Source organism: Lithobates pipiens, unplaced genomic scaffold (genome assembly GCF_037356315.1).
Source record: "Lithobates pipiens isolate NorthernLeopardFrog02 unplaced genomic scaffold, aLitPip1_a1.2 Scaffold_27, whole genome shotgun sequence".
In the NCBI taxonomy this organism is placed as follows: domain Eukaryota; kingdom Metazoa; phylum Chordata; class Amphibia; order Anura; family Ranidae; genus Lithobates; species Lithobates pipiens.
The window spans coordinates 30,035,324-30,060,607 of NW_027507788.1; the positions used below are offsets into that span (position 1 = coordinate 30,035,324).

The 25,284-nt window shown below is 42.0% G+C and overlaps 1 protein-coding gene across 1 annotated transcript; it reads right to left on the minus strand.

Annotated features, from left to right (window-relative positions):
* Positions 1–984: 984 nt before the first annotated feature.
* LOC143933129 (phospholipase A2 inhibitor and Ly6/PLAUR domain-containing protein-like) lies at positions 985–25,284 on the minus strand. Its single transcript, XM_077456065.1, has 5 exons — positions 25,145–25,284; positions 18,040–18,159; positions 11,314–11,469; positions 9,528–9,671; positions 985–1,514 (listed from the first exon to the last, which is right to left on the minus strand). The coding sequence occupies exons 1-5, from the start codon at positions 25,194–25,196 to the stop codon at positions 1,384–1,386; spliced, it is 603 nt and encodes a 200-aa protein (XP_077312191.1). The 5' UTR covers positions 25,197–25,284; the 3' UTR covers positions 985–1,383.

The window sequence follows — 25,284 nt, forward strand, 5'->3', positions numbered from 1 at the left end:
ATTAGTTGGTTTAATATACATTGTGATATTTTTTCATTGTGTTTGCGAGCGCTATATTAATTTTTTTTACGTTTTTCAAGCGATTAGCACTTTGTGTGTAGCAGCTGCATTTTTATTTTATTTTTTTACACCATTTAGCGCAAGTTTATATATTTAGTATATATTTTTTCTAGGGCTGTGGAAATGAAAGATTAATTCCTCGATGAATCGATTAATTTATTTGATCGATCCAAATTCTTTTGATCGGTACTCACCTCTCCGCCGGCTTCCGGGTCTTCATGGAGTCCTGCTGGAGATCCAGTGACGTCACGGACATCGACGCCACTGGACTCCTCCCCCCTTCCCCAAGTGCCTCCGTCTGCAACAAAGGGAAGGGGGGAGGAGTCCGGTGACGGCAACATTCTTAACGAACGTAACGCGTACGGGGAGGAGCTACTCATGACGCTGCTGCCCTACGGAACTAACACAATTGTCAGCTTTACATGCTGTGTTTTTATCATCTTTATGTGAGTAGTTTGTGTTTGAACACAAAAATTAAATATTATACTTAAGCGGTGAGCACTTAGATCTTTTCTTTCTACCCATGACCTGGCGTCCTTGCTGAGATCTAAGGAGATGTGAGAGAAGTTTATGGTCCATGTTAACCCTTTTGATACCCGCTTGCATGACCACCTGTTTGCACAGGGGTCCATGCCATGAGGTGAGAGTGATTAGTTAGACCGGAGGTGGAGGGATTGTCACGCTACTGTGGAAAAAAAATTACTTACGTCAGTGCTACAGTTTGAATTTAAAACGTATTTGTGTGAACTGTGAGGTTAAGTCATGGATTGTGGAAACTAACTAGTGCCAGGTGATTGTATATAGTGTATACCACATTTACCACTGACTAATGCAGAGTTGCAACGCAAGGAGGTCAGCTAAAAGTAGTTGGATCTGTAGGTGCGTTATAATTAATCTAAATTAGTCGATTAAAAAAAAAATCAATTACTCGAACATGAACATTTTAATCAGTAACAGCCCTCATTTTTTTCATATCTGGGTAGCAGCTTAGAAGAAGTCTATCTGGGTAGAAACTTGCAAGATGTCTATTTGGGTAGAAACTGGGTAGAAGTCTATCCAAAACTTCTCTCTTTTGTTAGAAATTTTCTCCCCTGACTCTTCTACACAAACGTTTTATTGTAATTTTATTTAACAATCAAACATATTTATTGAAAGGTATACAATGAGATCCCATAGTTTTCTATTGGTAGAGCAATATTGCCTTTCGCCTATAATTCTACAATGCAAGGAATGTTATTATAAGGAGAGGTAAGGCAATGTTATTCTTTTCTAAATTCTCATTTATTAAACTTCTAAACATTTACTGTAAAAGCTTTTTCTTAATTATGGTTTTGGGACAGAACAGTTCAGTTTGTAGTTGGTACGAAGAGGCAAAGGTTTTTTATATTGTCGTGTACAAGATTCGCAGACATTTCCAGTGGTACATCCGCTGAACGCCCAATCTTCATATGCAGCTGTAAACAAGATTATAGTTATTAGTAATATTACTATGATTATTATTAGTAGTAAGTAGTAGTAGCATAGCTCCCAACTGTCCCTGATTACGAGGGACTGTCCCTGATTTGGAGCAATGTCCCTCATTTGTCCCTCATTTTGGTCTGATCTATATAGATGTATATAAAATGCACTTTTAACTATCAAAAAGTGTTTTCCAGCACGAAACCTTTCACCTTTTATTTCTAAATTGTTGCATTTGTAAATTTCAAAAGCCAATATAAAGGAATAGTAGTAGTAAAAAAAAAAACACTTGTGGGTTTAACCAATCTTGTTTTTTTTTTGTACAATTCTCCTTTAAGGGGGCGTGGCAAGGGGTGTGTCCTATGCCTGCATACTTTTGCTGATAGGTGTCCCTCATTCCCATCTCAAAAAGTTGGGAGGTATGGTAGTAGTAGTTATAGTAGTGGTAGTGGTAGTATTAGCCATGTAATCACAATGCAGAATAATGATCATCACTTTAATATAGGGACACTTACCTGTCCAGGGATCCTGCGATGTTGGCACCCCTAGCCAATTCATCAATTGGCTTTCGGGTGGAGGCGCCGACATCTGTAGTAAGGGAAACGGGAAGTGAAGCCTTGTGGCTTCACAGCCTGTATCCTACTGCGCATGCGCGAGTCACGCTGCACTTTCTGAATGGTCCCGCGATCTTCTGGGACCTCTGTGTGTCCCAGAAGGCAGCAGGGGGAAGGAGGAGGTGCAGGAATATTGTAGATCACCACGCCTGGAGGTAGGACAAAATCAGGTACCCGCTCCCCCTCCTCTCAAAAAGTGGCAAATGTGTGGGTGCGAAAAAATGGAACTTCCCCTTTTGGGTGGAGCTTTGCTTTAAAAAGGCAGATTTATTTTTTATTTTTTTAGATAACAAACATGTCATACTTACCTGCTCTGTGAAATGATTTTTGCTCAGAGAAGCCAGAATCCTCCTCTTCTTGGGTCCCCCACTAGCGTTCCTGGCCCCTCCCTCCTGCCAAGTGCCCCCTCCCTCCTGCCAAGAACATCCGAACAAGCTTGCTCCTGAGCCGCTGCTCTTTGTGTCTATCCGCACACAGAGTGCGGCTCGGACACGCCCCCACTCTCTCCTCATTGGCTCACTGGCTGTGACTGACAGTAGTGAGAGCCAATAAGGAGGAAAAGACCCATGAGAGCTGCTGCTCTTGTGCACATTCTGGCTTGAGATGGGGCTCAGGTAAGTATGGGGGGGGGGGGTGAGACAGCTGCACACAGAAGGTTTTTTACCCTCATGCATAAAGGCAGCCTTTGCAACCACTTTAAAATATCACCTTTAAGCAGAGCTACAGTATACCCATCCACCCCACCCCCCATTCCCACCACCAAGTCATTAAAAAATCATATACAGTGCCTTGGAAATGTATTCATACCCATTGAAATGTTTGATATTTTGTTATGTTACAACCAAAAATGTAACTGTATGGATGGTGTGGAAGGAAAATTATAAATGATTTTCAATATTTTGTACAAAAAAAATCTGAAAAGTGTGGCGTGTATTTGTATTCAGCCCCCCGGAGTCAATACTTTGTAGAATCTCCTTTCACTGTATTTACACCTGCAAGTCTTTTTGGGGATGTCTCTACCAGCTCTGCACATCTAAATGATATTTTTGCCCATTCTTCTTTGCAAAATGGCCCAAACTCTGTCAGATCGAATGGAGAGCATCTGTGAACAGCAATTTTCAAGTCCTGCCACAGACTCTCAATTGGATTTAGGTCTAGACATTGACTGGGAGCTTCTAACACATGAATATGTTTTGATTTAAACCATTCCATAGCTCTAGCTCTATGTTTCGGGTCGTTGTCCTGTTGGAAGGTGAATCTCCAGCTCAGTCTAAAGTCTTTTGTAGACTCTAATGACATGTACACACGATCAGAATTTTGGCCAGCAAAAGACCGATGAGTGCTTTTCATTGGAAAATGCGACCGGGTGTATGCTTCATCGGAATTTAGCTGGCCGAATTCCTGCCAGCAAAAATTTGAGAGCATGTTCTCAATTTTTCAATCAGAAATTCCGAACGTGTGTATGCAATTCTGACGCGCAAAAACTCACACATGCTCAGATTCAACTACGAGATGGAAGCTATTGGCTACTAGGTATTGAACTTCCTTTTTCTAGTCCCGTCGTGCGTGTTGTACATCACAGCATTCTTGACGGTCGGGAATTTGGTGTGACCGTGTGTATGCAAGACAGACTGAGCGAAATCACTTCAGAATTCCATCGGGAAGTGCTTTTTCCAACCAAAATCCTGATCGTGTGTACACAGCATTACAGGTTTCCTTTAAGAATGCCCTAATTTTGGCTCCATCTACCTTCCCATCAACTCTGACCAGCTTCCCTGTCCCTGCTGCAGCATCTCTTCAACATGATGTTGCCACCACCATGTGTCACAGTGGGGATGGTGTGTTCAGGGTGATGTGCAGTGTTCGTTTTCTGCCACACATAGCGTTTTGCTTTTAGGCCAAAAAAGTTGCATTTTGGTCTCATCTGACCAGAGCACCTTCTTACACATGTTTGCTGCGTCACCCACATGGTTTCTCACAAACTGCAAACAGGACTTCTTATGGTTTTCTTTCAACAAGGGCTTTCTTCTTGCCACTCTTCCATAAAGGCCACATTTGTGGGGGGCACGACTAATAGTTGGCCTGTGGGGAGATTCTCCCACCTGAGCTGTGGATCTCTGCAGCTCCTCCAGAGTTATCATGGGCCTCTTGGCTGCTTCTCTGATTAATGCTCTCCTTGCCCGGCCGGTCAGTTTAGGTGGACGGCCATGTCTTGGTAGGTTTGCAGTTGTGCCATACTCTTTCCATTTTTGGATGATGGATTGAACAGTGCTCTGTGAGATGTTCAAAGCTTTGCATATTCCTTTCATAACCTAACCCTGCTTTAAACTTCTCCACAACTTTATCCCTGACCTCTCTGGTGTGTCCCTTGTCCTTCATGATGCTGTTTGTTTACTAAGGTTCTTTAAAAAAACCTCTGAGGCCTTCACAGAAAAGTTGTATTTATATTAAGATTACGTTACACACAGGTGGACTCTATTTACGAATTAGGTGACTTCTGAAGGCAATTGGTTCCACTAGATTTTAATTAGGGGTATCAGAGTAAAGGGGACTGAATACAAATGCACGCCACTTTTTTCAAATATTTATTTGTAAAAACAAAATTGAAAACCGTTTATCATTTTCCTTTCACTTCACAATTATGTGCCACTTTGTGTTGGTCTGTCATATAAAATTCACTGATCCACACTGGTTATTTCCAAACTTTCCAGGCTGCAAGTTGAAAACCCTACATAGTTACATAGTAGGCGAGGTTGAAAAAAGACACAAGTCCATCAAGTCCAACCTAATGTGTGTGATTATATGTCAGTATTACATTCTATATCCCTGTATGTTGCGGTCGTTCAGGTGCTTATCTAATAGTCTTTTGAAACTATCAATGCCCCCCGCTGAGACCACCGCCTGTGGAAGGGAATTCTGCATCCTTGCTGCTCTTACAGTAAAGAACCCTCTACGTAGTTTAAGGTTAAACCTCTTTTCTTCTCATTTTAATGAGTGGCCACGAGTCTTGTTAAACTCCCTTCACGGGAAAAAGTTTTCTCCCTATTGTGGGGTCACCAGTACGGTATTTATAAATTGAAATCATATCCCCTCTCAAGCGTCTCTTCTCCAGAGAGAATAAGTTCAGTGCTCGCAACCTTTCCTCATAACTAATATCCTCCAGGCCCTTTATTAGCTTAGTTTCCCTTCTTTGTACTCACTCCATTTCCATTTCCAGTACATCCTTCCTGAGGACTGGTGCCCAGAACTGGACAGTATACTCCAGGTACGGCCGGACCAGAGTCTTGCAGAGCGGGAGAATTATCGTTTTATCTCTGGAGTTTTTCCTTTTTTTAATGCCAATATTCTGTTTGCCCTGTAAGCAGCAGATTGGCATTGCTGAGACCATCATCTACTAGGACCCCCAGGTCCTTTTCCATCCTAGATTCCCCCAGAGGTTCTCCCCTCAGTATATAGATTGCATTCATATCGCCCGCAAATACAGAGATTGAACTGTTTATCCCATCCTCCAGGTCATTTATGAACAATTTTAATAGGATTGGTCCCAGCACAGAACCCTGGGGTACCCCACTACCCACCCCTGACCATTCCAAGTACTCCCCATTTATTTATTTATTTATTTTTATTTTTTTTTTATTTATTTTTTTGCATCAGAGGACAGCCAGCAGATTATACTGATTTCAGCAGCAGCCGTGGCACGGATGCCCCGTATTAATAACCAGTTTATTATCACCACTTGTGTGAGATTGGCTGGGCTGCTGAACCATCATATGCATTTTTTTTTTTTTTTTCCCTTTATTATTATTATTTTCTTTCCTTCTAAAATCTTTTTGTTTATTTTTCTCCATAATAAAAGAAGATTGAAAATAAAAATAAGAATTACATGAAGTAGAAGCAGGTTATCTGCGTACCGGTAACACAGATATTTCTTTTGTTAGGTAATTTCAGCATTTTCTATTTTTGTTTAACCAATATTTTATTTCTCCCTCCTCCCCTCCCTCCCCCCCAACCCCCCCCCCCCCCTCCAGATTGAACACAGGCCTCCAATTTCACCCTCCGTAGTTTTTAAATTTCTCTATTTTACATTCATTTTTTTTATTGATCAGGTGGGTACCCTATTTAATTCAGCCATGGCCTCCAAATTTTCTCAAACCTCCTAAGGTTTCCCCTGCGTATGTATACGGTCTTCTCTTTCCAAATTATATCATTGATGACTCGGGTCCATTCACCCAAAAGAGGCACCCTCTCAGATTGCCATTTCTGCGCGATCAATTTCCGCGCTTGGAATAAACACCGTATAACTGCCAACGTAGTATTTTTTTGTTCTCCCGTTATTTCCCTATATCCTAAAATGCAGGTTTTGGGGTCTAGGTCTAACTTAGTCCCAAAAGTTTTATTTATAATTTCTACTATTCCTTCCCAATATCGAAAAAGCTTTGGGCACCTCCACACCATGTGTATAAGGTCCCCGTATCCTCGACATCTAGGGCAGTCAGCATCCTTCCTCTTTCCAAATAGTAACAACCTTTTAGGGGTGAAATAGGCCCTATGTATCAACATTAAATGTGAGACTTTCTGTGACGGGGAGACTGATACCCATGGACCTAATTCCAATATTCTCTTCCACTGTTCCTCTGTGATTTCACCTATATCCTCCTCCCATTTCTTCTTTTGCTTAACTAAGCCTGGCTCTATTTCAGATGTCTTACCTAGTAGTTCATAAAGGGTGGAGATAACTCCCTGGGGTTTATCTGCTTCCATTATCTTCTGGGGTAGGGATATCTTATCCCATTCAGGTATCTGTGGGCCAAACTGCGCTGTCAGGGCGTGCCGGAGCTGCAAGTATCGATAAAATGTTTTTTGCGGCAGATCAAATTCCCTTTTTAAGTCCATAAATGTTTTCAGGGTTGTACCATCATACATTTGGCTTAACCTGGTTATACCCTTCTTCTCCCAGGTACTAATTTTCCCAATTGACAGTACTTCTTGTAGATTCATATTATCCCATAATGGGGTGTAATCTGTCCATCCTTTACATCCTAGCATCTTTTTTGCCGTTTTCCATACTTTGCTTACCATGTTTGTTATGGGGTCCTTACGGTGGAAAGAACTTGCCTCTAGAACCTCCACCATGGTTTTATGTGGGGCACCTATCAGCATTGCTTTGCCATTTGGGTTGACCTCTCCCTCCTGGTCACAGCCCACCAGTTGTTGCAACTGAGCTGCTAAATAATAATTCCTGGGGCTAGGCACCGCTAATCCCCCCCCATCTGTTGGCTGCTGCAATGCCTGGAGTCGAATCCTCGCCTGTCCCCCCCTCCAGATTAACTTCCGGAAGAGGGTCTCAAATTTTTTAAACCATTTTTTCCCTATCCACACTGGGGCGTTGTGCAGGACATATAACAATTGTGGCAGCCATATCATCTTTATCAGACTACATCTGCCCGCTACTGACAGTGGGAGTCGGCTCCAGGCATCGCAGCTTCGCTTAAATTTACCAATTAACGGGGCCAAATTTTTATCAACATATTGCTCTAGGTCCGCTGTTAAATATATGCCGAGGTATTTCATTACCTCTACCACCTCCAACCGCGGAATCCCCAATGCAATTCCCTCACCTGGTTTATCTAGTTGAAGCAGCTCTGACTTTCCCCAGTTTATTATTAGGCCCGAAAATTCTCCGAAATTTTCCACTAGTTTAATTGCCCTTACCAAAGATTGACCAGTGTCCCCTAAAAATAGGAGAACATCATCCGCGTATAACGCGATCCTTTCCTCCCACCCCTTTTCCATTTGAAACCCTACTATCCCCGGATCTAATCTAATAGCGATCGCTAATGGCTCCATTGCAATAGCGAAGAGCATTGGGGAAAGTGGACACCCCTGCCTTGTCCCTCTGCCCATTTCTATCCTTTCAGATTGTTCTTTATTTATTCTTACTTTCGCACTGGGGGCACTATACAACATTTTAATCCACCCGATGAATGTGGGTCCAAACCCACATCCCTCCAGGACACGCCACAAGTATTCCCATTCTAAACTGTCAAAGGCTTTTGTCATGTCCAAGGACAGGATGGCCCTCGAGCCCACACCCACCGGGGGCACCTGAATGTTTAAAAATGCCCTTCTTATGTTCATGCTGGTTGAGCGCCCTGCAATGAAGCCTGTCTGATCTATATGTATAAGTCTCTTAATTACCTTATTTAGCCTATTTGACAGTACCTTAGCTAAAATTTTTGCGTCCGAGCATAAGAGTGATATTGGCCTATATGAGGCTACCTCTTGGGGGTCTTTCCCTTCCTTTGGAATCACAATAATGGTCGCCTCCCTCATGGATGCGGGTAGTCTCCCCTCTAACTTTGCCCCCTTTAGAGTCCTAAGTAGTTCTGGGAGTAGGATTTCACTATATTTTTTATATATCTCCACCGGCAGGCCATCTGGCCCTGGAGATTTTTGATTGGCCATACCTAACACCGCCTGCTGTATCTCACTCAAGGTTAAGGGGGCTTCCAAATCCTCCCTCTCCTCTTGTGTGAGGGTTGGGAGTTTCACTTTCTCCAGAAAAGCACCCATATTAACTTCATTTCTCTGACCTCGGGCTCTATATAGGTCCTCATAGAAGGCTCTAAATGTTTCTACAATCTCCTTCCCATTTGTGAGAACTGTTCCATTGGTGGACTTGATCACTGGGATTATAGATGGGGGGGAAGTACTCCCCATTTATCACCACCCTCTGAACTCGCCCTTGTAGCCAGTTTCCAATCCATGTCCGTTGGTCCATGCCAACGGACCTTATTTTGTACAGTAAACATTTATGGGGAACGGTGTCAAATGCTTTTGCAAAATCCAGATACACCACTTCTACGGGCCTTCCTTTATCTAGCTGGCAACTTACCTCCTCATAGAAGGTTAATAGATTGGTTTGGCAAGAACGATTCTTCATGAATCCATGCTGATTACTGCTAATGATACTGTTCTCATTACTAAAATCTTGTATATAGTCCATTATCATTCCCTCCAAGAGCTTGCATACTATTGATGTTAGGCTAACTGGTCCCCTACTTTGGATATTATTCAGCCTGGAGTATAATGGAGAAAGTTGTGAAACACAACAGAAAATATTAACTTTGATTTATGACCTTTCTTATTTTTCTTCTTTTCTTTTGTTTTACCTTCTTTTTTTTTATTTATGACCTTCTCCCTATTCCTTTGTGTGTAGTGTTCCAATATGTTCTTGCAAAGTTATCCAAATACAGATAACTTGGTTTCATATACTTTCTTCACCCTGGAAAACCTATTCATTTAGTTCAGACATGTAACAATGCATTGGATACATACTGTATGTGGTTGGACAAAAATGTAAATACCAGCCAATGAATAACTGAAAAGCCTTACTTCCATTAAAGACACCTCCGGAAAATTCAAAGCAATGATCTTGGGATCCTACGCAAATGGCGGTCTCCGTTGGTGTGCAAGCAGTTCCCTTCTTAATACACGCCGGGCACTTCAACCCATTCACTGTTGTGTTTAAAGGGGGCACTGCAATGAGGACAGAACATCTGTGTTGCTAGTTGATGTACAATTTTTTAAATATCTAGTAAAGATATTCACATGAATGGTATTAAGAAAAAATATATAAACCATATTACCAAAAGTATTGGGACACCTGCCTTTACACGCACATGAACTTTAATGGCATCCCAGCCTTAGTGCGTAGGGTTCAATATTGAGTTGGCCCACCCTTTGCAGCTATAACAGCTTCAACTCTTCTGAGAAGGCTGTCCACGAGGTTAAGGAGTGTGTCTATGGGAATGTTTGACCATTCTTCCAGAAGCGCATTTGTGAGGTCAGTCAAGTTCCTCAGGTCAGGCACTGATATGGATGAGAAGGCCTGGCTCACAGTCTCCACTCTAATTCATCCCAAAGGTGTTCTATCGGGTTGCGGCCAGGCTCTGTGCAGGCCAGTCAAGTTCCTCCACCCCAAACTCGCTCATCCATGTCTTTATGGACCTTGCTTTGTGCACTGGTCCAAATAATTTGGTGGAGGGGGATTATAGTGTGGGGTTGTTTTTCAGGGGTAGGCTTGGCACCTTAGTTCTAGTGAAGGGAATTCTTAAGGTGTCAGCATACCAAGACATTTTGGACAATTTCATGCTCCGAACTTTGTGGGAACAGTTTGGGGATGGTCACTTCCTGTTCCAACATGACTGTGCACCAGTGCCTCAAAGCAAGGACCATAAAGATATGGATGAGCGAGTTTGGGGTGGAGGGACTTGACTGGCCTGCACAGAGTCCTGGCCTCAACCCCATAGAACACTTTTGGGATGAATTAGAGTGGAGACTGCAAGCCAGACCTTATCGTCCAACATCAGTGTCTGACCTCACAAATGTACTTCTGGAAAAATAGTCAAAACATTTGCATAGACACACTTCTAAACCTTGTGGAAAGCCTTACCAGAAGAGTTGAAGCTGTTAGAGCTGCAAAGGGTGGGCCAACTCAATATTGAAGTCTAAGGACTAAGACTGGGGTGCCATTAACGTTCATGTGCATGTAAATATCGGCGACATTCATATGTAAATAGCTGCATCCAACAGCATAGATATGTAAATAAAGGCGGCATCCATATGTATATCATGCCCCCTGCAGTGAGGAGATGATGTGCTGTAACCTCTAGCAACCAATCAGTGAGCAGTATTACTGTACAGTAATCTCTAGAAACCAATCAACAAGCAGAAATCACGGGCTGTAACCTCTAGCAACTAATCAGTGAGCCGTAATGTGTGCTGTAACCTCTAGCAACCAGCCAGGAAGCGGTAATGATACGCTGTAACCTCTGGCAACCATCACAATCGCTACCTGATCTGATACAGTAAACTGATTTTAGGTCTAGCTGCTATTTATTGTATGTCTCAGAGCAGGTGGAGAGCGAAATTGTATGGGGGGATGGGGGGGGCAAGAAATCGTTTGCCAAGGGTCCAATCAATATTAAAGACGGCCCTGCATAAATTGACCTCCTGGGGGCTTTCTTGATGTTATTTTCTATTTCTTCCCCTCATTAGATTTTTTAAAGCACATTTTTAGTTTATGTCCTCTTGGTTTTGGCCATCTGATCCATAATTTTCATTGGCTACACCCTTCTATTGTATGTGTTTATATGTTATCTGTGATTTTCTGACTTACCCACTACGGGCCTTGTATTGCATAGGTCTCCCTCACAGCAGAAAGGTGTGCTAACCATCATATTGACACCTGTCCCCACGACCATGGAGAAGCCGTTAATGCATGAACCTATGTATGTAGCACATCCTCTGGTACTCTGGTAATAGATTTTTTCACCTAGGTAAGAAAAAAAAATAAAATAAAAAAAAATAAACAATGTAAAAAACTCTTAAAAGTCTACAAGAAAGCTCAAAATTATTTGTACATTTCCTGTCCATTTTTCTTTCTCATGTTAATCTGTATCCGTAAAGCCTAACTTCAGCTTTGTTGTCATTTTAAATAGTTATTCTATAAGTCTGATCGTACTGGGTGCCCCTTCCTCTATGTAGAATAGTATCCAACTGGCTAGGATTAGGGAGCTTTCAGCTACTTACACACAAATTACTATAAAAACGTATAAATGTGATTAAAAACATCATATAAAATCAACAAATGATCAACCACAAAGGTATATATACAGAGACTATCATCACATCTACCGGCAAAAACAACCACAGATATGTAGATAAAAACCCAACGTGTTTCAATTCTTCAGAAAATCTTCATCAGGGGGACATGATGGTCTATAATTTGTGTGTAAATGCCTAAAAAGTCTCTAATCCTAGTCACTTTATTTCGTTTTCTGGGCCAAGCTGGACCAAATCAACTATTTAAAGTGGTAGTAAAAGCTGAGTTAACCCTAGGTCCATCGTCCACTTTAACGTAAGTTTAAAGAAGTATTCATTCTGATAATTAGGAGGATCATGCCACCATTTCTTATTTGTCAAAGGCCATGCTGCCAGTGGCGTAACTAGAACCTTCAGGGCCCCGATGCAAGAAACCATGAAGGGCCCCCCTGAACCCCAGCCAGGGCTCTTCCCTCCGAGTCCGGCGGTGGAACTCCAGGACGTGGTCACAGGTATGACCTTTGTGAGCCCTGTAGTTCCGCCACTGGTATCAGTAGTTTTTTTTTTATTTTTTTATTTTTATTTATTTTTAGGTGCCCCATTGGGGGACTGTCCCTAGGCAGGATGGGGTCCCCGTCCCCAGAAGAGATGAGGTCCTTTTCTCCAGGGCAGATGAAGTTACTGCCCCCAGGTGCGAAGGGGGACTCGGGGGGGGCGGGACTCTGGCTGGACAGACATCGGACTGAGCGGCAATGCATGGAGCAGGAGAGGGGTACTCTGAGGAGACGGCCGAGGACACAGGTCATGCGGGGAATGCACAACTAAAGAGCAGCCAGTGCGATAGTCGAGCATGGAGCTCTGCTAGTTACCCTCCACCTCCAGCCACCCGTGTGCATGGTGCACTGGTACCCCTAGCTGCCTATGCTGCTGCCTGCCATATGTAGGGGGCTGCATGGGCCCCCTGCATCACAGGGCCCGGTTGCGGTCGCAACTGCTGCACCCCCTATAGTTACGCCCCTGCATGCTGCTTCTTCCAGCTTTAAAAGTTCCATTGTTAGAGTCCTTTCAAACTTGCAGTTTTTCAGGTGGATGTGATCGGAAAGCTCCATGCAAGTCTATGGACAGGTGGATGTCAACAAACGTGCGTCCATTTACCTCCACTTACCTCTAAATCAGTCCTTTTCTAGATCTGAACATGACAGACCGCAGGTAGCCAGATGTTAATGGACGCAAGTCTGTTTTTATTAGGCATGTGCAGAACAAAACAATTTGTTGCGTTTCAATTATTTATTTAAATAATTTTGTTTACTTAAATTAGTTTAATTCATTTCGTTTTGTTTCATTTATTTGTTTTCGAATGTTTTTCAAATTCGGGAAATTTGAATCAGCATTAAAATTTCAAATTATTCTATAAAAATTCAAGTCGGCATCCGAATTTATTAAAAATGTAAATTTCGGAAGATGGTTATATTCTATTCTGTTGTTTTTTTTCTATTCTATTTACTATTCTACTAATTTCTATTCTATTGTACTCGAATTCAAATGTATTCTATACAAAATTTGAAATGAGCTTGAAAGACAGTTATATTCACTCTATTCTATTCTTTTTTATTATTTTCTGATCTATTCTAGTCTTTTCTGTTCTATTCTATTCAAATTTCAAAATTTTGAAGACTGTTATATTCTGTTTCACTCTACTCTGTTCTATAGTTTTGTATGCATATTTGGAAAGGATCCTATAAAGGATATAACTTTGAAGGCTATAGGGCTGACACTGAGGTGAGCGCACAATATTACATAAAAATTGTGTAATTACTACAAATTACAAATCGCTTTTTGATTATATATCCATTTTGTTTCCTGTTTCAGGATTTGTTTTTTTCAAAGTCGCCTTCCCATGAGTTCTGGAAAATCCGTAATAGGCATAAAATATACATACTCTACCTCCTTTACAGTACTTGTTAATGGATATCCTTTCCGCCATATCCATCATTACAAGATCCAGTGTTCGCCTGACAGGGTCCTGGTTTTATTACCAAGGGCCATTGATTGGAAGGCAGTCTTGCTATATGTTGAGCCTGTGGGAGCGCATTGAGCTGCATACCGATGTATTTGGTGAGCACGTTTGTAATATGAGTTTATATATACTATGTATATGAATAAACATTTGACAAATGTATGGATTAACTGGCATAATGTGATAATAATGGTATTTCTTTTAATTCAATGACAATTAGATATACTGTGAACTTCCCTGAAGAAGCAGAGATATTACTTTGCGAAACGCGTTGGTTAATTCTACTTATATGAACTGTTATCAAGCATGTGGAACAAGTGTCAATGTTTACACATCAGGTTATGCTATTGTTTACATTATGAGATATAATTATCTCTGTATGTGATTTTAACAATTTGTATTGATTAAACAATTTTTATCTAATATTGTGCGCTCACCTCAGTGTCAGCCCTACATCCTTTAAAGTCCTATCCTTTATGGGATCCTTTCCCAATATGCATACAATTTCCAATTTCAGGATGTGGTAGCTGTTCCTAGAACTGGTAACACCACCTTTCATATTCTATTGTTTTGCTCTATTCTATTATTTTCTATTGTATTTGAAATTTGAATTTCAGAATACAGTTATATTGTATTTTATTATATTCTAATCTATTGTTTTGATTATTCTATTCTTTTCCATTATATTCCTTTATTTTCTATTCTATTTTATTGGCAGTCAATAGAAATAAAACAGTTGCATAGCTCTTGTGGTCAGTAGGAAGAGGAATAGTGCCCTATTATTGATATTGATAGCAGTGGGAGGAATCGCACCCCATCATTGGTGTCGGTCGGAGGAATAGTGCCCCATCATTGGTGTCAGTGGGAGAATAGGGCCCCATCTTTGGTGTCAATGGGGAGAATAGTGCCTATCATTGGTGCCAGTGGGAGGAATAGTGCCCCATCATTGGTGCCAGTGGGAGGAATAGTGCCCCAACATTGGTGTTAGTGGGAGGAATAGTGATCCATCATTCATGTCAGTGGGAGGAATAGTGCCCCAGCATTGGTGTTAATGGGAGGAATAGTGCCCCATCATTGGTGTCAGTGGGAGGAATGATGCCCAAACAAAAGTGTCAATGGGAGGAGAAGTGCCCCATCATTGGTGGCAGTGGAAGAAATAATGTCCCATTGTGGTGTCAGTGGGAGGAATAGTGCCCCATCATTGTTTTCAATGGAAGGAGCAGTGCCCTATTGTTAAATAGATAAATAAATGCGGCGCTACCTAAAAAATATTATATAAATTTTAAAGTGCAATATCCAAATAAAGCTAAAAGTGCAAAAGTGATTCTGTCCCACTACAGTGAAACAATGTGACACAATAAAAGATGAATATGATACATCTGCTATGCAATAAATTATATAGTTATAGACGTGCATACATAATCAAAAAATGCATACACAAAATAAATTCAAATTGTAAAATATGAAGTGAAAAACTAAATGCCAATCAGGTGACAATGTGCAAAAAATGCAATATTAAAAAGTGATTGTCCAAAAAACCATGCATATAGTTATTAACTATAAAACAAAGTCCATGCAAAAATATGGAAGTGATTTCCAATAGGTGACAATCCACTGCAAACTTCAGTGCCTAATTAGTGCACCACCAGTTTCCCCCAGCCTCTCACCTCCAATAAATGGCAAAAGAGCGCTGTATGTAATCAGATGTTGCTGAATCCTTATCCATCCAGCCTCAATATTCTACCGCTGTATGTGTACCGCTGTATACCGCTGTATATGTACAATTATTTCTCTCCCAATTTCTCCAAAAGTATCCAGTTAGCATTGATGGTATACATAGAATGGAAGAAAACAAGGGGGGCTCTCATGTGTAGTACTAAATTAAGACTTTAATGAAAGATATCCACACTTACATATAGGTATAAGCAGCAAACACTCAGCAGACGCGAACTTCCGGTCTTGGCCGTGACCGGAAGTAGTATGTGCGACACCTAGCTCCTTCCCTGACGCGTTGCGTCACACCTCGTGACTTTTTCAAAGGGCCCTTTGAAAAAGTCACGAGGTGTGACGCAACGCGTCAGGGAAGGAGCTAGGTGTCGCACATGCCACTTCCGGTCACGGCCGAGACCGGAAGTTCGCGTCTGCTGAGTGTTTGCTGTCTTATACAGCGGTATACAGCGGTACACATACAGCGGTAGAATATTGAGGCTGGATGGATAAGGATTCAGCAACATCTGATTACATACAGCGCTCTTTTGCCATTTATTGGAGGTGAGAGGCTGGGGGAAACTGGTGGTGCACTAATTAGGCACTGAAGTTTGCAGTGGATTGTCACCTATTGGAAATCACTTCAATATTTTTGCATGGACTTTGTTTTATAGTTAATAACTATATGCATGGTTTTTTGGACAATCACTTTTTAATATTGCATTTTTTGCACATTGTCACCTGATTGGCATTTAGTTTTTCACTTCATATTTTACAATTTGAATTTATTTCATGTATGCATTTTTTGATTATGTATGCACGTCTATAACTATATAATTTATTGCATAGCAGATGTATCATATTCATCTTTTATTGTGTCACATTGTTTCACTGTAGTGGGACAGAATCACTTTTGCACTTTTAGCTTTATTTGGATATTGCACTTTAAAATTTATATAATATTTTTTAGGTAGCGCCGCATTTATTTATCTATTTTGCTTTACTTGCTTTTGGTGTTGAGATCACCATTTTCGTGCTGGCTGCTTCCTTAGTATATTCTAATATCTTTAGTTATCTAGCTATTAGGTAGGTGGAGCGCATTAGTATTTTTTCATTACAAGTGCCCTATTGTTGGTGTCATTGGCAGGAATAATGTCTAGTAATTGGTATCAGTGTAAGGAACATCACTGGTGTCAGTGGAAGGAATGCTGGCTTATCATTGGTGTCAATAGGGGTATAGTAGGAGTAGGAGGGGGTAATGATTAAGCGCTTATTCCACCGTAAAATGTGACTACCTGCTTGTGCCCATTGTACTTCCATCTGTCATTTGATTTTATGTTTATTTCAATCGCCTAAATATAGATCAATCCTCTGGGATATTCCTTCTGTTATTACTCCTTCCTATGGTCTGCCATGGGTGCTAGATCAGCATATGGAGTATTGGCTATTGGAATATTGGCTAATTTCAGAAAGGAGTACTCCATATGCTGATCCAGCACCCGTGGCAGACCATAGGAAGGAGTAATAACAAAAGAAATATCCCAGAGGATTGATCTATATGTAAGCGCTTGAAATATGCCTATAAGGTGAGGGTACATCTGGTGGAGGGCTGCACAAGGATTCTGTGTGCACACAGGTGGAGCAGTGTGAAGATACCACGTTTTCCAAATTATTCTTCAAATAATATATAATAGACGGCCACGTTATGGATTGGAGTCCATAAGGGCACTGTGTGGAGTATCAAGCACATTGCACTTATTGCATTCATTCAATCTTTATTCATTTTTATAGTATTTATTTAGCGCTGCACTAATGGGTTTAATTTTATATATATATTGTCACATTATCAGGAAGAGTGTTAATGCAATATGCAGGTGTGAAAGGGGCAAAGCCCCTCAACTCCTCAGCCCCCTCTGCATAGCGGAGATAAAATTCAGGTTCGGAGTTTCAGAAAAGAGCAAGTAAAATGTAAGCAGCCATATTCATTTTATTTTAGGTCATGCCATGTAAATGAGAATCTGTAACAAACATAAAGTAAGTGTTATCCCAATTTGACTGCAAAAGTGGAAATACAAAATTGCAAAATACAAATATGCTAGTTGCCTGGCCATCATCTTAATCCAGTGGCTTTAATACTTTCTGAGTCACTGGCCTGGAGTAAGGCTGGCCATAGACAGAGCTAATTTCTTTCCTGCAACCACCCGACAAGCCATTGTGTTCTCCACCGGCAGACTGGTTGCACCCAAGTTGATTGATTGAATAACATTGGTGCATTCAGCCTGCCCATACATGGTTTGAATCTCAGCCGCTTCCTGTTGAACTGGCTGAGATTCCAACCATCAATGGATGGCTTAAGTGTGAATATCTGGAGTTCTGACTTGCCAATATGTTTCAGGTTAGTGACTCAGAAAGGACTGCAACCAGAAGCAGGAAGGCAATCAGCATTTTCAGAAGGAGATCAATAATGTCATCCTCCATATTTCAGAACGTACATCTTCTGCTGAGTCTAATGTTGTGCTTGGAAACCGTGTCATGGTAACAGAGAAAAAAAAGATTCTATTTAGGATGTTGGGTTACCCATTTTCTCCATCATAATATTAACAAAACATCGTTTGACGCCCTTGAGACAGGTATCATTGGTGTAGCTCGTACAGGTTTCTCCTAGGAAATTCTCACATTTCTGGCAGATAAGTGCCTCTGTCGAATAAGGAAGAAAGAACATTTAATCATTTCTAGAAATAAAGGAATTGCAAAAACTTAAAAAATGTTATTCTTTTCTTTTATCCGACCATAAATATTAATATCAAGCACAAATAGGAATTATGGAGGTACTTTGGAAGAGAAGGAAGGTCATATTTACTTTTATACACTACTTTTGTACTAATCTACACATCAAGAGAGATAAAGATAGAATGAACAGGGCGGCATGCAATAAGGTCTATAGAGTTCTTCCTTGCTTCCATGAGGTTACACAGGTCTATGGACTTCTTCCCTTCCCCATGAGGTTACACAGGTCTACAGACTTCTTCCCTTCCCCCGTGAAGTTACACAGGTCTATAGACTCCTTCCTTGTTCCCATGAGTTTACACAGGTCTATGGACTTCTTCCCTTCCCCCATGAGGTTACACAGGTCTATGGACTTCTTCCCTTCCCCATGAGGTTACACAGGTCTATGGACCTCTTCCTTGCCCCATGAGGTTACACAGGTCTATAGACTTCTTCCTTGCCCCATGAGGTTACACAGGTCTATAGACTTCTTCCCAGTTCCCATGAGGTTACACAGGTCTATGGACTTCTTCCCTTCCCCATGAGGTTACACAGGTCTATGGACTTCTTCCCTTCCCCATGAGGTTACACAGATCTATAGACTTATTCCTTGCCCCATGAGGTTACACAGGTCTATGGACTTCTTCTCTTCTCCATTAGGTTACACAGGTCTATAGACTTCTACCTTGCCTCCATAAGCTTGCACAAGTCTATTGACTTATGCCCTGTGTTGGACTTTCCAACGGAAAATGTGTGATCAGATCCTGTTGTCGGAAAATCCGATTGTGTGTGGACTCCATCAGACTTTTTACGTTGGAATTTTACACAAAGGTTGAGGGCTGTATCTAAAATTTTCCGACAACAAAATCCGATCGTTTAAATTCCGATTGTGTGTAGACAATTCCGACGGACAAAGTGCCACGCATGCACAGAATAAATTACGAGACGAAAGCTATTGGCTACTGGCCCATATATAATCCCATCATATGTCTTCTACGTCACTGCGTTCAGAACGATCTTACTTTCCGACAACTTTGTGTGACCGTGTGTATGCTAGACAAGTTTGGGCCAAAATCCATCTGGAAAAATCAGACGGATTTTGTTGTCAGGATGTCCGACCGTGTGTACAGGGCATTATTCTCATCCCCTATAGACTTCTTCCTTGCTCCCATGAGGTTACACAAGTCTATTGACTTCTTCCCTTCCTCAATGAGGTTACACAGGTCTATGGACTTCTTCCTTGTTCCCATGAGGTTACACAGGTCTATGGACTTCTTTCCTTCCCCATGAGGTTACACAGGTCTATGGACTTCTTCCTTGCCCCATGTGGTTACACAGGTCTATGGACTTCTTCCTTGCCCCATGTGGTTACATGGATCTATGGACATCTTCTATTGCCCAAGAGGTTACACAGGTCTATGGACATCTTCTCTTCCCCATGAGGTTACAAAGGCCTATGGTCATCTTCTCTTCCCCATGAGGTTACACAGGTCTATAGACTTCTTCCTTGCTCCCATGAGGTTACATAAGTCTATATACTTCACTTATTCTCTTCCCCATGAGGTTACACAGGTCTTTAGGCTTCTTCCTTGCCCCATGTGGTTACACGGATCTATGGACATCTTCTATTCCCCATGAGGTTACACAGGTCTATGGATATCGTCTCTTCCCCATGAGGTTACACAGGTCTATGGACATCTTCTCTTCCCCATGAGGTTACACAGGTCTATGGATATCTTCTCTTCCCCATGAGGTTACACAAGTCTATGGACTTCTTCCTTGCCCCATGAGGTTACACAGGTCTATGGATATCGTCTCTTCCCCATGAGGTTACACAGGTCTATGGACATCTTCTCTTCCCCATGAGGTTACACAGGTCTATGGATATCTTCTCTTCCCCATGAGGTTACACAAGTCTATGGACTTCTTCCTTGCCCCATGAGGTTACACAAGTCTATAGACTTCACTTATTCTCTTCCCCATGAGGTTACACAGGTCTTTAGGCTTCTTCCTTGCCCCCATGAGGTTAAAAAGGGTTAAGGACTTCTTTAGCCCCTGTACACACGGTCGGACATTCTGCCAACCAAATCCGTCGGATCTTGCCCGAAACTGTTGCATACACACGGTCGGACTAAGTTGTCGAAAAATCCGATCATTCAGAATGCGATGACGTAATTTTTTTATGATGGGACTACGTTCAGGCTAGTAGCCAATAGCTTTGATGTAGGAATTTGATCTGAGCATTCTCTACACATGATCGGAGTATGTCCGATCGAACCAGTTGGTCGGAAAATATTTCCAACAAGTTGGAAAATTGGGTCCGACGGACATTCCGTTGGAATCAGTCCGATGCATACCACACACAGTCGGATTATCCGACAACACGGTCCGATAGGACACATTCCGACGGATTCTCCGACCGTGTTTACAAGGGCTTAGTTGCCCCCCATGTTACAGAACTGGGCCAATCACAAGTAAACTAGCCCTGTCACATGGGAGAGGGAGAGTGAGTCACATGCTCACCTATACCCAGAGGTTCTGAGTATTTCACTTTGCTCAGGATGACAGAATATAAAGGTGAGAAAGGGTGAGAATATCTTGCTGAAAGTGAAGTTTCCCCAGACGGGAAGTGAGGCTTGATTTCCAACAAAAACAACACAGAAATGTAATTACAGTTATTTATATAGCACCGTCACTTTACATACACATTCACATCAGTCTCTTTCCTTAATTAGCTTACATTCTAAGTGTTTCCCCCTTGTCCTAAAAAGTTTTTGGTTGGACTGTAGTTAGCTCAGACTGATTGTATATTTTTTCACCTGGTTTGTCCCTAAGCTTAAATTGGCTTGTGATTTCTCACTGTTGCTAGCAAATGCCTCTGGTTTTGCTGGTCATAGTATGAGATTTCACAAACAAAACTAAGTCATGAATAGTTATATTTTCTTCAGCCAATCCAGTAGGTGGTTTATGCTACTGGTGCATGCTGGGAGATATAAATACTTGGTTCAGACCCTACTCTCTCTTTCTTTTTCTGGGCTTAGACCTAGGGGGGTGCTGCTGGATGGAGCTCTGCTGTTAGGTCCAATAGCCTAATTTGGGGCCTAATATGTGCTGAAGTGGTACTGAAGCTGTCTTGCCTGGTCTGGAGGAAGCTGTGCCAAGGAGGAGACCCAGAAGAGGCCCCATTGCTGGAGAAAGCCAGGAAGAAGGGTGGTCTCTCAGAAGGGCCTGGTGATTCACTTGGAGGAAGCATGTTTATGCTTCATGACAGGCTGCTTGCTAAAGAGGAAGCCAACTTCCTCTGCTGACATTTACCTATAGGTAAGCATATAATAAGGTAGTAATCTCCTAAACTTGCACAGTTTAGGAGATATTTACATTATATGCAGCGAGCGACATCACTGGTGCATGCGCTCTGGAGGAACCGCCACAGGTGTACGCGGTAGAGACATCATCGAGGTTCCGGCAAATCACAGAGCCAGAGCTCACGAATCTGGAAACAAGACAGGTGAAAATGGAAGTGGCTACAGCGCTGACATTGCGGTGTTGGAACAGCTTTGTTTTTAGGTAAGTTTCACATAATTTGCTAGTATGCGATGCATACTAGCACATTATAACTTTACCTTGCAGGACGAAGAAAAAAAATTTCACTTTAAGCCTCCATTACCCTTGGTAACCACTAACTTTACTTCGGTTACTTACATACACTCATTTAGAAACTTCAGACCAGGCAAAGGACAAAGCTTCAAAAGCTTTACTGAAAACTATTAGCATAAAAGAACAAAGTGCAATCTTTTCCTAATGTCCCTAATCCCTAAAGTTTGAGGCTGTCTCAGTGTACCTGCACAGGCAAGAGTCCATCTTTGGGAGAGTCCATGTTGGCAGAATGCAGGGCTTGTATCTTCAGGACAGACTGCCATTACCAGCAATCTCCCTACATGGTGGATGCGACAGCAGGATGGCTTGCTCTCTGAACTGCTACCCCTTCTCTCTTCTCTGTAAGCAGCTGGAGATTACATGCTGTGGAATGTCTGTGTCTTCTTTCACATGCAGCAGACTGAGTGAGTCTGGGCAGAGTCCTCCCCCCTTTTATTATAAGCACAAGGAGAGAGGCAGAGCTCAGCAGAAAGTGCAGGAAATCAAGTTAAAGGGGGTTGTAATCACCCTGGTGTTATCCTATGCATTAAGGTGAAAAAACACCTGGCAGTGACTGGCCCCCCAGCCCCCCCATTTTACTTACCTGAGCCCTGGAACTTCACCCAGCGGGGATGCACTGTCTCTCTGCCTGGGGTTCTCTGCTCTTGATTGGATAGATTATAAGCAGCATAACCATTGGCTCCTGCTGCCATCAATCAAATCCAATGACGAGGGCGCCGGGGGGCGGGGCCGAGTCATACATTTGGTGGCTATGGACGCAGAATGATGGACTTGGGAGCACGCTTCCCTTAGGGGGCTATCTGATGTGGGGAGGAGCCGCGATAGCCACCAGGGAACCCCAGAAGACGAGGTTCGGGGCCACTCAATGCAAAACGAGCTGCACAGTGGATGTAAATATGATATGTTTGTTATTTAAAAAAAAAAAAAACCCTCACAATCACTTTAGCTATTTCCCCCCCCAGCTGGTCATCAACCTGGTTGATGAGTATTAGGTCAGTTTCCTTAGAGTCAAGATCAAAGCTCAACTCTATGGCAGCCATTTATAGGCCACTACCCCTCCCTACTTTAACTTTTTTTATTTCTGTCCCTGTTGTAAATTTCTCTGACTTATTGCTTGGTAAACACATTGTCTCTGGTACAGAAAGTAAAAGGAAATCTCTCCAACGGAACCCCAGATACCAGTAGAAAAACAAGACTAATGCCCCGTACACACGTTCGGACTTTCCGCCAACCAAACCGTGGAATCTTGTCCGAAGGGCGCTGGCCTGAACTTGTCTTAGGCCACGTACACACGGGCGGACTGTATGGCCTACTTAGTCCGTCATACAATCCGACGGACAGTCCGTCATACTTTCGAATGAACGGACTTGACCACACACGGATGCACAAACAGTCCGTCGAAAGCTTGCGCGATGACGTGTACAGCACGTACGACGGGACTAGAAATAGGACGTCCAATACACAGCAATGCACCCTTCCGCCGTGTAAATCCTTTCTGAGCATGCGCCATTCTTAGTCCGTCGAACTAGCCTACTCACGAGCGGATTGTCCGCTGAAACCAAAGTATGACGGACAGAATTACGGAAATTCCGAAATACTTAGTACGCCAGACTGCACGCTGAAAAAGTCAGCTGAAGCCCACACACGAGCGGACTGTCCGCTGAAATGTGTTTCGGCGGACTAAGTAGGCCATACAGTCTGCCCGTGTGTACGCGGCCTTACACACGGCCACACAATTGTTGGCCAACAGTCACAAACGTAGCGACGTACTACAATGTTTTTCAGCTCTTTAGCGCCACCCTTTGGACTCCTTCTGCTAATTTCGTGTTAGTGAAAGTTTGGTGAGTGTTGATTCACGCTTTTTGGCTGTTCCTCAGCCAGACATGTTGCTGACTCAGACGAGATAACGTGTATTTATTATTGGCCTTGGAATTATTGCCTTGACATTATTTTTTTGGTTGAATAATAATGATTTGATTTGGTATATTTTCTATATTTTTGGATGCATAGAATGCACTTTTTGGTTAAGTTCTATTGGCAGATATTGTGTCTAATTTTATTTATTTTTTCCTTTTTTTAATGCACAATAAAACAATTGTGGAGAATAATACTTGGCTATGTGTTTTACTTCAAATGACAGTTTGGGAGTAGGCAGTTACATTTTAAAAAATACAATGTAAAATTAACAAGGGAAACCAACATAGTTGTATCTTTGATCTTAAAAACTACAGGATAATGGTGTTGTGGTAACTTGCCCAAATAAAAAAAAAAAAGCAAAAAAAAAAAGCATAATAATATTATTCATGATATCACTAGAAAAAAAAAGCCTTTGAAAATGAGTTTGCAATAACTCCATCAGTATAACCAGAAAAGCAGCTTCATTATTATCCCATTAAAGAAGAAGAGAATTGTGCGCTGCATTTCTAGATTTCATAATTCGCAGCGCCACGAATGTCAATTCTCCATTATGTACGCCAGTTTACAAGACCGACCACTTCCGGCTCGTCCTTGCTTCCGAGCATGCGTGTTTGTACTTTGGACCTCTGTCCGATGGACTTGTGTACACAAGCTCGGAAAATCCAACAATAGACATTTGTTCGTGGAAAATTTATAATCCAGCCATCCAACATTTGTCCACGGAAAGCTAGACAACAATTGTCCGAAGGATCATACACTCGGTCGGATTTTAAGCAAACAGCCTGTCATCACACAATTCCCGTCGGAAAATCAGATCGTGTGTACGAGGCTTAATGCCGTGTACACACAACCGGTCTTTCAAGCAAACTAGGTCCGGCGGTCTTCCCAAAGGACTTTCGGTGGACTTCTGATGGACTTTCCGAATGAACGGACTTGGCCACACACAATCACACCAAAGTCCGACGGATTTGAACGTGATGACGGACTATAATAAGAAAGTTCATAGCCAGTAGCCAATAGCTGCCCTAGCGTTGGTTTTCGTCCGTCGCACTAGCATACAGACGAACGGATTTTTCAACCGGACTCGAATCCGTCGGAAAGATTTGAAACATGTTTTAAATCTAAAGTCCGTCTGATTTTGAGACAGCAAAGGTCCGATGAAGCCCACACACGATCGAATTGTCCTGCGAATTCGTTCCGTCGGACCTTTGCTGTGGAAAACAGCGGTCGTGTGTACGCGGCATTAGAGTTACAAAGTAAATCATCTGTCCAGCACACGACAAATCCTTTAAATAACTAGCTATGGAAGACCAAGTATAAAATGATATAACTGAATTCTTACCTGTAGCAACATTGATCCAGAGGACCAATATCAGAATCAGCAGAGTCTTCATGATCAATGTGATCGGAGAACACTGACCTGTCCACGAATGATTATTCAGACTCAATAAAACTCTTATTTATGACTCTCACTTAGGGAAG

What these genes read in the sequence shown, in the direction of transcription:
- LOC143933129 (XM_077456065.1), bottom strand. Translation starts at nt 25,196, where the DNA reads ATGAAGACTCTGCTGATTCTGATATTGGTCCTCTGGATCAATGTTGCT. An exon ending in TATTATGATGGAGAAAATGG is followed by an intron (nt 11,470 to 18,039) that starts GTAACCCAACAT and finishes TTTCTTACCTAG; the next exon opens with GTGAAAAAATCTATTACCAG. An exon ending in CAATACAAGGCCCGTAGTGG is followed by an intron (nt 9,672 to 11,313) that starts GTAAGTCAGAAA and finishes TCCTCATTGCAG; the next exon opens with TGCCCCCTTTAAACACAACA.